The 12,444-nt window shown below is 43.6% G+C and overlaps 1 protein-coding gene across 13 annotated transcripts in view; it reads left to right on the top strand.

Moving 5' to 3' along the window:
- PLCH2 (phospholipase C eta 2) overlaps window positions 1-12,444 on the top strand; it is a 75,068-nt gene that overhangs the window by 41,458 nt on the left and 21,166 nt on the right. For 12 of the 13 annotated variants that reach the window (XR_004420033.1, XR_004420032.1, XM_033079512.1 and 9 more), the window contains 6 exons: window positions 3,489-3,635; window positions 3,875-4,118; window positions 4,621-4,750; window positions 5,761-5,931; window positions 7,717-7,810; window positions 11,428-11,631. Coding sequence is in view for 11 of the 13 variants with exons in the window: in XM_033079512.1 (XP_032935403.1) it covers window positions 3,489-3,635; window positions 3,875-4,118; window positions 4,621-4,750; window positions 5,761-5,931; window positions 7,717-7,810; window positions 11,428-11,631 (990 nt within the window). In the remaining 2 variants the exon portion in view is untranslated. Of the gene's footprint in view, window positions 1-3,488; window positions 3,636-3,874; window positions 4,119-4,619; window positions 4,751-5,760; window positions 5,932-7,716; window positions 7,811-11,427; window positions 11,632-12,444 lie in introns of those variants that run through there. The other variant, XM_033079513.2, reaches the window with a different exon arrangement.

Below are 12,444 nucleotides of genomic sequence, written 5' to 3'. Positions count from 1 at the left end.
TGTCTTCAATGGGTTGGCAGTGCTGAATGTGTGACAAGTGTGGGAGTCCTCTGTTTGTGTGTGGGAAAGCTGTTTTGGTTTGGTGATATTTTAAGGGAACAACTTGCCCTTCTGGTGCACGTGTGCTGGGGGGTTTCTCTGGGCTCACAAACATCTTCTGGAGGCCCTGGAGAGAAATGAGCTGCTAGAATCTGTTTTCCTCTCCTGATGTTGTTTAGGAGGGTGCTTGTTGTGGGGCACACAATTAGGATTCATCCCTCCAGGGTCTGTTCAAGGGGTTTGATGCTCCCTGCTCATTGTCCCTAAGCCTGGCTGGGCCAAAGGTGTGTGACACAACCTGGGGCTGCCTTGAACCCAGGGACAGGAATCTTTTGACAAAGCTGGTCCATGTACAAAAATACTCAATGACTCAATCTCCTGACTTCTTTTCATCCCCACATGCTAAAATACTCCCACTCCTTCACACATTTATATCAAACTCAGAGACTCCTAGAAGACAATAATGCCACTGAACCATAAATAATTAATTTGCAGACACCAGAACATTTTTCTAACAATAGGCATGAAATTGTTCTCCTTTTCTCCCCTTGTTTCAGGACAAATTGTGAGGTTTATGGTTTGTGTAGTTTCGCTATTTATTGTTACTTTAACATGTTGTATAGTAAATATAAATATTATTAAGAAGCAGTGTGAGTCTTTTTGCTGCATCAGTCCAGTGTGGAACTGGGTGTTCCACGTTTCTGTTCCCTGCTCTGCTCTGCCAGTGCTCTGTGCTGCAGCACAGAGATCCATCTTCTCTCCACAATTTTTTTTTTGTCCAGATGCAAATTGAGGCAACTCATTAGATCAGAAGAGAGCTGAACATAAGCTGAATAGTGAAAAAAAAGGAACTAATGAAGTGCAAAACAGAAAAGCTGTAATTCAGCCTTAATTGAAGATAGTTAAGAGTCATTTCTTCACAAACCTGATTCATTGCAAGACTGGGAGATTTTTATGTGAAGTGTAGAAATGAATCCTCAAAGAAGGAATGTGAACAATGGCAAGGAGAAGCAGTTCTGCTTCTCAGCAGTGTGCCCTTTCCACTTGCATGCTGTGAAGACTTCAGAAAAAACCTGTATCATTTTCTGTTTGATATAAGTACCACTAGGATTTTTTTTTTTCCTTCCAGTCTCTCTAAACTTTCAGTCCCACAGGGGAGGGGTGTAGGTGCCACACACAGGGGCAGGTGTGGAAATGTCCCTGCTCCATCTCCTGGTGCCCCCAGCAAACACCTCTGTGCTCCCTTTGGGCTTCTCCTTCCCCCTGCATTGCCAGGATCCAGAAAAGCTCCTGCTCTGACACAGGAAGGAGGAGATTTCTTGTGCCCTCTTTTCTCTTTTGTTGCCCCAAAAAGATGGTAACACTGAAATATTGGGGCTGGTCATGGAACACCTGAGCTCAGATGAGCTGGAGCTGCAGCAGGCAGCTATGAGGGGCTCAGGGTGGCTTTGGGTGAGAAATCCTCCAACAAAATTAACAGCAGCGCTGAAAAAGCAATCCAAATATGCTCATTAAAATTTTAACAGCAGGGAACATATTCCTTATTCATGCAAAAGTGTTCTGAGGAAAGTGTGTTCTTTTATTTTGGTGCTTCTTCTTATGTTCTGCTTTGTAACAGGTGTGATCTTTGATATTTTTCCCATTTCTACTTTTCTCTTTTCTTCCAATAAGACTACTTGCTGCTATAATTCCCAAAGAGGAAGCTGGAAATTTAATGTGATTTGAAGTGTGTGATTAGTGTTCAGAGAAATTCTTTTATTAGCTATTTTGGCCAAATGTTTTTTCAAAAACCCTATACTCCCATAATTCCTATCTCAATAAATCTGAGAAATATTTATCTTCTTCTGAATTGGAATGAAAGCAGATACTGAGAAGATTGAGTGTCTGGGAGAGGGCTGGGCTGAGTTTGGATCTGATGTTGCAGTGGATTCCAGAGATGTTTCTGGCACAGCTCTTGCCTTTATGGCTGATACCTGCTGAATATTGATTTTCTCTAGAGGCCAAGGGCCCAGCTTTAAGAAGTAAAATGTTACACGAGGGATTATCTTGTTCTCAATTCACACCTTCTCTCCATGAATATTTTATTAACATGGACAATGAACTCTACAGGATTGTGCCTTTAAATTAAAATTTCCTTTTACTATACAAGTCTGCTTTCAAATGAATCTATTTTGCTGAACCTTTGCCAGAGTAAATTAATTGACTTTTTCTGAACATGAGCTCTAAGGCACAGAGACATCAAAGCTTTTTCCCATTTCTTCCTTTTCACTTACCTTGCTTTTGCTTTTTGCCTGAGAGGTGGACTTGAATCACCCCAAAGAGCTGTGTTGGTGTTGATGAATTTTGGAATATATGGAATCAGTGTTCTCATTTTGACACTGTTTCATCTTTGATCTTGATTGATAAAAGACACCTGACCTCAGAATCTCCTTGCATTTATTTATGCACTAGAATGTGTATTGCATGTATTAATTTTCATTCTTCAATCAAGAACCACAGTAGTAATTTTCACTTCTCATCTCTAGCTCTGAAAAAAAAATGTGTTGAACACGGTAATAGTTTTAATTTTACTTAAACAGATCAGGCAGAAAGTCAGAGGAAAATCAGGTCACAGGCTCTGCTCTGTCATCAGGGGAAATAAATGGGAGACTTGGCAGAAAATGTGAGTCTGCATTTATTCCTGGAACAGAGCCAGCCGCTCACAGTTGGATGGAAGTTGTTGGGCTTGGTCCTTGCAGCAGCTGGAATTCAGAACAAGGCCCTAACCCGGCTCCCAGGGGCTTCCAGGGCCAGAGCCTGGCTTGGCAGCAGCTCCTCAGGAAGGGCAGGATCCCTGCAGAGCAGAGCAGACCTTGCAGGGAGCTTCTCCCAACGCTCCTGGCTTTGAAGGGCACTGCCTGCCCTGCCTGGGATGCTGCCAAACCCACGGGGATGGAGCAGGTCCTGAGACCCAAAGTACAACACAGGGGAGAGGAAATGTGGGTTTGGGGGATTGGGAAGGTGAAAAATCTGTGAGGTTCTTGCTAAGGAAATCTATAGGATCAGTGGCTTATTCCATAGAAGCAGTGGGACCTTGCTGGCCAAGGATTCCCCTTTCCGGGTGAAATTCCATCCTGTGTCCAGCACAAGGTTTGCATGCTGCACGAGCTCAGATTTGAGATGGTCTTGAGAAAGGAACATACCTTGTGCTGGTTCCAACATATGGACATTTCATATAAATTAATAAGGGAGTGAAATCTTCCACATTTATAGGTAAGTCCACAGTCACCAGCAATCTTTCTACCTTTTTGATCTCAATACCTGACCCCTTATACCAGACACCACAGCAAACCTTGTCCTTTGACTCGAACTGTTAATTTGGCAGCTGCTTGATGTGTTTCCTTCCTGTAAAGGCAATTCCAAAGGGAGCAAGGTCTGACTGGCTGTTCTCACTTCATTCTTCTCCTCAGTGGAAAGATGTATGAGCTCCATGCAGGCAGGCACCCAGATGATCAAACTCCGTGGGGGCTCCAAGGGGCTCGTCCGCTTCTACTTCTTGGATGACCACAGGTCCTGCATTCGCTGGAGACCCTCTCGGAAGAATGAGAAAGCCAAAAGTGAGTGTCAGCCACAGAACCTCCCCTCTGCCCCCTCCTAAATGGTTTTATGGTGGGTAATTGATGGAGTTGAAGTTGCTGCAGTTGGCTGTGTGGGTTGCAGGGGTGCTGTAAATGAGCTCCTGTGCGAGCTGGGGCTTTGCAGTGTGACATTTGGGCTCTGCCTCTCTGGGATTTCTCTGTGGGATGAATGCACCTGCCCAGCACAGAATTAATGAGCTGCACTTCTGTCCCTGCAGTTTCCATTGACTCCATCCAGGAGGTGTGTGAGGGGAAGCAGTCAGAGATCTTCCAGCGCTACGCTGACGGCAGCTTTGATCCCAACTGCTGCTTCAGCATCTACTACGGGGACCACATGGAATCCCTGGACCTGGTGTCCTCCAGTGCTGAGGAGGCACGGACCTGGATCACAGGGCTGAAGTACCTGATGGCAGGGATCAGTGATGAGGACAGCCTGTCCAAACGCCAAAGGACCAGAGACCAATATCCTTCCTGTGCTGCCCGGGGGCTTTCCCAGCAGTGCAGAGCTGGGGATAAGCTCAGGATTCCTTATCTCAGTATTCTTATTCTCAGTATTTGCTTTGCTGCAAGTAAGCACTGGGTTCAAAGCAGTTCCCATTGTATTCCCTGTTTCCAGAGACAGAGGATTGTACTGAGCAAAACTTGGAGATGAGTGACTGCAAAACACACAGGCATATTCCTCAATCTCACTCCCTGTGTAAAACCATCCATTTCATTTGGTGATGTAACACTGAGATTCACTCAGAAGTTTTTCTTCTGTGCTGTCAAATAGGCACAGAGCACATGTGGCATGTTGAGCACAGCAAGTTCTCTTACTGAACTAACATGAGGAGAGTTAGACAGTAGCTTGACCTTTCATTCCCAGTCTCATTTGCAGTGTTTCCTAATGTGAAAAAAATAATATATCCATGATGTTCAGTAATATCCTTCAATATTCCCTGCTGTTCCTTAACTCCTGTTCAATGTGGTTGAAGCAGACATTTGATGAGGCAGATAAAAATGGGGATGGCAGTCTCAGTATTAGTGAAGTGCTCCAGCTCATGCACAAACTGAATGTGAACCTACCCCGACAGAAAGTCAAGCAAATGTTTAAGGTAAGAATTTTTTTTTTCCCTGAAAAAGCAAGGATTGAACAGGATACCCAGTAGGAGAGATTGCAAATACTTCAGCAGCTGGTTTCTTTCCACTCTGCTGAGAGATACTACACAGCCCATTTGGTAAATTGGAAAGAGCTCCAGAAACACGTCACAGATAAATTGTCATGCACAGAAAAAGGCAACACACCAGGTACCTTCTGGTGTTACATAACATGAAAACACACAGTACCAAGATTGCTCTTTTGCTGTACCTTTTTGATCAGAAACTCAGTCATGTTTCCTCCTCTATGTTCCCTCTAACAAATATTATCTAATAAAGTATCCAATATCCTATAATAGCTGGTATTAATAAAATACCCAGCATGCAAACTTCTGTGTCTGTCAGATTTTTGCACTGCTAAGAGCTGTTTGTTTGACATTGCGTTCTGCTGACCTTGGCCCAGTTCAGTGAGCAACAATGGAGATGTGGAGCTTTTGTTATGACAAAGTCCCTGCAGGGAGCAGCAAGCCTTTATGTGAAATCCCTGATGATTTTTTCTTTACTTGCAAAATTAGTATTCTTCCAGATCTTATTAGTTTATGGCCATGGATTTAACAGATATCCTCTCAAATCCTGGATATAAAATTAATTTCAAGATGACTTGGGCTGCAATGATCTTCTGAAGATGTGAGTGGGTAATTCTGCCAGACACACACATGGTTTAGAGGGTACCTTGTCTTTACTTGATTGCCATAGACAGAAGAAATCCTTCAGTGGGGTTCCCTGTGGAACAATTAAAACCTTCAAAGTTGTTTTTTGGCTCCTGCACTGATGTATCCATGGGAGAGGTTCAAAGCTGTGCAGAGGATTCCTGTGACAAGGCTGATGGATCAGTCAGTTCCAGCAGCCACATCAGAGAGTTTTAACCTGCATTTCCTTCCAGTGCTTCACTCTCATGCAGGGATTTGTTTATTTGAAATTGGTGCTGGCAGTGGGTTCCTGACTGTCTCACTGCTGTGTGCTGCAGGAGGCTGACACAGATGACAACCAGGGCACGCTGGACTTTGAGGAGTTCTGTGCCTTCTACAAGATGATGTCGACGCGGCGCGATCTGTACCTGCTGATGCTCACCTACAGCAACCACAAGGACTACCTGGACACAGATGACCTGAAACGCTTCTTGGAGACTGAGCAGAAGGTAGGCCCAAGCCAGGAGCAGAATTCCAGCTGCAAGCCTTCCTGCTTGCCATTGGGAATGAATTCCCTTGTAAAGGAGTGGGGATTTCGATGTTGTGCGTGTGAAAAATGGACAGAAGACTCTTGATTTTCATCTGCAGGCTGGCAGAACTATTTCTTGAATCTCTTTTGGTGTGCCTCTAAATATAAACTCTAGAATTGTTTTGTTTTTTTCATGTGTTCCCCTTGAGCAATCCCATCAGCATCTGTCTGTTCCCAGTATTCAGCACCTTGGGGGAAAGCTGGTGCTCCTGGCTCTGCTTGTGATCTGGTGCACAGCCCATAATGAAACTCTGAATTACTTTGTCACACTATCTCAGTGTGTAAACTGGAAGATTGTCTTCCAAAGAGCAGTTGAGAGGATGATTAATGTATAGGAGAGTTTTTGGAACACACTGTAGTACCTAAGAAATTTTCTCAGAGTGATTTAACTCCAGTGCTGCAGGAACAAATGCTTTGATTTAACTTTGCCCTTTTCCTCTCATGGTCTCCTCTGAAGCTTCATGCTTGTAAGTCACAAATGTCCAGACTTCCAGTCATTGTCCATGAAAGGAATGAATAAAAAAAGCCATCTCTCTGGCAGTTATCTTCTTAGATAAGTGGGGTGTGTTTCCATTTCATTGTTCAATTGATCCTCCAGATGGTGAGGGGAAAATGAATGCTCACCACAGGACTAAAATCATCTCAGCTAATTACAGATCTGGGCAAATCCTGCCTGGGGGGCTTCTCTCCCTTGCCATGCTTTCTCATACAACATGGACAGGGAAAACATCTTTACTCATTCCAGGAAAACCTGGTGCTACAGAGCTTTATCTTTGTATCACTGATGTTCAAATCCAGAGCTAGAGGTTTTTGTCTTCTTCTTTTACTTTAATTTATTAGGTTTTAAATTAACCCCCAGTAAAGGCATTGATCTTGTACCAGATGTGCTGGTGGTTTCATTTGCCCCCAGGCAAAGATTCTGTTGCCAAATTGATGGTCACTTTATTGCACTGATGTCAAGGGCTGTGTTTTCATGCCATGTACAGCTCCAAATAGAAAGGATTTGCTGGACCACTCTGGACAGGAATGTTAAATAATATCAGGATAATAGAGAACACATCATCAGTTAAAAGCAGGAGTATTAATTGTGTTAAAGTTAAGTAACTAAAACATTGTATTATGTAAAAGAAGTTACAGCTCAGCATTAATGTCCCTGGTTTCATGAATGGCAACATTTACAGACATATATTTCCCTTTGTACTCTTTTCTTTTTCAGTTGAGAATGCAAAGCAGCCTTGAAGTTAGCAGATTTCCCGAGAACATTTTGTCCAGATTCTGTGTTTTCCTTCTACTAACAGATTTTTCTGTCTGCTGCATAAAGATGAGCCATTTTCTTGTTTTATTTTGAAGGAAAAAAACCGTTTGATAATGCAAACTAATCCTCTAATCCTACAAGAGAAGAAATCCCATTGGTTTGTGACAAAGCTCGTTCTGTTTGGATGCTCTGTGGTGCCTAACAACAGATCTGACCTACAAAGCAGAACTCTGTCATCAGGCAGCTGCCAATAGCACAGAAACTTTTCACAGAGCTCTTCCCTTCTGATCTGACCTGACACTGACTGACAGGAGTGAGAATCCCACTGGGGAGCTGGAAATCCTGAGTCCCACTATGGATAATCTGCCCAGTTGCTGGACTGGAGACAGAGGGGAGAGCTCAGAGAAGCTGTGATTAATAGTTAACACTGCATTTTTGCTGCTTTTACAGATGACAAATGTAACTAAAGAACATTGCCTGGAAATCATCAGCAAGTTTGAGCCATGCCCTGAGAACAAGAAGGAGGGAGCCCTGGGAATTGATGGTAAGCTGGCTGCTGCAGCTTTTGTGGGGAAAAGAGAACTGTCTCAATGCTCAGGAGAGAATTGCTGCTGCTTGCAGAATATATAGAATTTTGTCATGTTGTATTGAGCATGTTTCCAGTCTTTTTCCCTTTTTTTTTTTTTTTTTAATATCTACCATTTACTGAGGAACCCAAAGGGAAATCAGATCTCTTTGGAGGAGTTTTGAAAGGTACATATCACGATGGAGCAGCAGACATTGAAAGTCAGCTGGAACTGGAGGTGTCTCTATTTGTGCTTTTGGAAAATACAGTTGAATTTAGTTGCATCATTCCTGCAGGTATTTTTGGAAATCATTTAAGTCTTAATGTAAGAGGAGTGATGTGATCCAGAGTAAATGTGAGTGGGATGATAGATGAAGTTGGTCCTGCCTTCCTGACCTTTGCTGCTGAAGCCTTCTCTCTAAATATATCAGTGCTGTACCACCAGGCTGGCAGCTGTTATTTTGGGGGCTGACTCTAAGTCCTTTCCCCTAAATAGTAAATCTTCAGCCAGATCTTATCTTAGGGACTCCAAGAAAGGAATACATTCCTCAGGAATTAGGTTCTGTGCAAAAGTTCTTGGACCTTTAGAAAACCAGTCTTGTCCATCTCTGTGGGTGTGTTGTCATCCTGAAAAGTGGCAGAACAGAAGTTGTTTGGTTTCCTGCAGGAAGAAGTGGGTAGTTTCTGGTACAATGTGTAAGGTGGTTGCTTAGGATGGGTCAAGGTCTGTTCTACTTCCAGACTAAATTTTCAATTTATTTTAAAGCTTATGCTAATGCCAGTGAGAGAGAAGATGACATTCTTTTCATTTTCTGGTTTTTACAGGCAGTTGCAGTCACATAAATAATGAATAAGCAAGTTCATTATTTTGCCTTCCTCATACCTGCAAAAGTAAGAGTAGGCTTTTCAAACTACTGTAAGTTTCCATAGAGAAAAACAATAAGAAAAAGAAAATCTATACAATTGCTTTATCTCAGAATGGAGGATAAAATATTAGAGACTTTATAGGTTAGGAAAGGAGAGAGTCCAGCATGTTGACATTCTGCTGGTGTCTGCTGCAGAGCTCCTGACCAGGGGGAAGCAGAGGTGAGGTCCTGTGGAGACAACTGGAAATCTTTGTGACCTTAACCTCTCCACTAACTGGCTGGAAGTGAAGCAGAACAGAACAGACCTAATCTAGAGCTTAATTAATGCAGGACATGCCTGGTGACATCAACCAGAGGTGACTGAGGAGCTGACAGGGGCACTCTGCTGGGCTGGTGTGACAAAGGAGGAAGAACTGCTCAAAAATCAAAAATCTGCCTGCATGTACATCATGTATGAACATGTGTGTGCACACAGAGAGAAGTTTTTCTTCCCTTGTCTCTGTGTGGAGTTGAGACTTTAGATGTCTCCTGTGTCCCAAAAAACAACTCCAGTGTTGCCCTGGGGACTGAAATGCAGCAGCCATGGAAGCTGAAGCTGCCTGTTAATTCCTCAAACTGGTGCAGCCCAGACAGGAGCATCCTGCCCACACTTGGCTGCACTTCAACAGTAGTGAAATAACAGTAGAGTGTTCTTTGTGCTTCCCTATTCATTCATGTGCCTGTGCTGCCTTGTGTCCTCAGCTGTGCTGGCTTCTGTCATGGAGTACCTTGGACTGGCCTGTGACAATGGGCTCATTCACATCTTGTAAAAACATCTTTTACCTTTGTCTGCTGATCAAAGTGACACCAGAGCACCTTCCCTGAGTGAGCACTGTGGGACACACTGCCCTGGGACCTTCCTTCATTCCTGTTTCTTGCTCGTAGGACTGATAAATCCAATTAGTGTGAACTCATTGCAACCATCATGACATCATATTTTAACAAGAGCTTAAAGCAAACAATGCTGGTGTTGCAGCAGCTGCCCTCCCAGTGCTGGGTGGAATTAATCTTGCAGCAGCTGATTGGTTTGCAGGAAGAACTGATTACCTGCCACGAGTGCTTGGCTGTGTGTTTGCTGACACACTCTGTGCTCTATCCATTTTCCACAGTGGCTGCTCTGCCTTAGTTCATCTTTTGTTTTCACCCTGGCTCTGTCACTGATTGCTCATTGATCATGGTATGTGCTCCAAGAGACTTCAATATTCAGCTGGGCTGAGTTGAATTCCCTGGCACTGTGTCCCACTGTATTGTTCAAAAAGTTTTGGCTGCTATTTGTGTCTATCAGCTCTTTTCCTTTAATAAAACTTCTAATACAAAATGTATAGCCTAGAAGGACCATCATGAAGGTGGCATTATAGTTTTGTTCCTGTAATCTTCCTAAAACCAGCCTAAAATGCATCTCTATATTCACCAGCACATTTTAAGATAAAGAAATAGCACCACTACACCCAAATTGTCACCATGACCAAGTGCAATTATTACTTTTCTCATTGCTTTGTACGTTTTTCTGCTCTGCCTTTCCAGAGAAAAATACGTCTACTTAATCCAAACCTCTTAGGCTTATAACTTGTGTCAAAAGATTCTGCTAGGACAATGGGTCACATGGAATATAAAACCTCCAGAGATCTGCAGTCATATCCTGGAGGTGCTCCTCAGTGAAATCCTGTAAGATCTACAGTACTGGGCTGCATAGAAACAGGTTTTGATGGCTCAACAGGAGAGGCATTTTATCTTGTCACACTCAAAGTGTGTTAAGACCTTTGGAAGTTTGGCAGGATTTTTACATGGGCACTGATCCATTTATGGAATGAGTAAAATGTCAGGAGAATTAGAAATTGTCCTATTTTGGAGGACAGGTGTCTGCTGAGAAAGGCAGGAGCCTCTCTTAGAAAATGGAGAATGTAAACCCTCTCCCTCCAAATTTTTATAATTTTGAAATCAAGGGGCTCTCAGCCAAAGATATGGGAATAGGAATAACAGTTCTTTACTAGGGAAATTAAAATAGAAATACAGCACTACAAAGAACAAACCCCAAACCCTGACACAGTCAGAGTACAGCCTGACACCCGTCAGTCAGGCAGGGTGTTGGCAGCAGTCCCATCCCATGGTGGCTGCATCCTCCTGCAGTGACAGATGTGGCTCAGTTGGAGCAGTGCTCCTGTACAAGGTGCAGTTTCCCTCCGGAGCTCCAGTGGTGATGTGGAGAAATCCGGTTTTCCTCTGGAGTCCAGTGGAGAAAGGGCTCCCTTAGTGTCCCAAAACCTCTGTTTTTATCTTGGTAAGAAATGTTGGGCTCTTCCCCCTGGCTGGAGCAACTCCCAATGGGATGCAGTAATTTTATCAGTGCCACAGTGGGACTCAATGGCCATGAGCAGAAAATGACTGGCTGGAGGAAGGATGGGTTGTGAAAAGATAAAGAACAATGCCCTGCCTGGTTTATAAACCATGGCCATGAACAGGAGATATCTCCTTTGGAAATAAAGAACACTGCCCCAGCTGGTTTCAATGGATGCCCATTAGCAGAATATCTCCCACAGAGATCAGGATCACTGCCCCACCCTCAACAGATGGTGACAGAACAGACACCTTTGATCACAGCCTGTATTGTAACCCAAGACAGAAATCTTGAAGCAGAAACCTGTTGAACAAAAAGGATGAAACTGCATTATTTACAGCGTTGTTTGTTGACAGGTTTCACCAATTACATGCGGAGTCCATCGGGGGACATATTCAACCCAGAACATTACCAAGTGAACCAGGACATGAGCTACCCTCTGAGTCACTATTTCATTACCTCTTCACACAACACCTACCTCATGGGAGATCAGCTGATGTCCCAGTCCAGGGTGGACATGTATGCATGGGTGCTGCAGTCTGGCTGTCGCTGTGTGGAAGGTAAAGAACAAAAAGGAGCTCTCAGTGGGCTCTGCAGTCTTGTTTCTGCTCTCTGAAGAAAGATTTGTCACTTTTGCAGGAGACCTGGTAACTGGGGGGAGGAAAATGCCTGGGGAAATGGTGTCTGCATAAAAAACAACAAAATAATGTTGTGATAGAATGGAGAAGTTTTCTTGAGCATGGAAATAAGACAGACATTTGAGGAGTGGTGTTGCTGGTTGTGAGGAAAAAAAAAATTGTAAAACTCCTGTTGTAGAGAGGATGCTGATGTTGGGCACAATGTACTGGTGCTTGTCCTGCCTAGCCAAGTGTGTGACACCAGCCTGGCAAATATGGCAGAGCTCCTGCCATACCTAAGAGTAAAGTGGGTATTTCTGCTCGGGGAAGTATTCTGTGAAATGGTGACAGTCTCTGCAGTGACCAGGAAGCCTTTTTATGCAATCCCTTCTGATCCTTGCTGCCTTTCTGAGACATTGCCTGTTTCATAATCATCTTTCATGTTCTGACCATTAGAGTGTCTTTACAGTTTTTCAGAAGGCAAATACAGTTTGCTGAGGTTGGATTGTAGATGAGCAAAACATTTCATGGAAATATGATAATAAACAAGTATAAAGTCAGGCAAAATCCAGAGTGGGCTAGGGATGGCCAGGTCTTGGCTTGGTCTGTGGTGTGAGCAGCTTGGCTGGGAATCTCTGCTTTCCTTTTCAGGATCAGCAGGAGCACAATGGAAGCAATGCTCTGCTCTGCCATCTCTCTCCCTGTCATAAACTCCTCAGCATTTAAAAGAGTTTCTTTGCTTGGGGCTTTCTCAAA

Source organism: Catharus ustulatus, chromosome 24 (genome assembly GCF_009819885.2).
Source record: "Catharus ustulatus isolate bCatUst1 chromosome 24, bCatUst1.pri.v2, whole genome shotgun sequence".
Taxonomy (NCBI): Eukaryota; Metazoa; Chordata; class Aves; order Passeriformes; family Turdidae; genus Catharus; species Catharus ustulatus.
The sequence above is the reverse complement of the archived record's forward strand: the minus strand, read 5'-3'. Positions and strand labels throughout refer to the sequence as shown.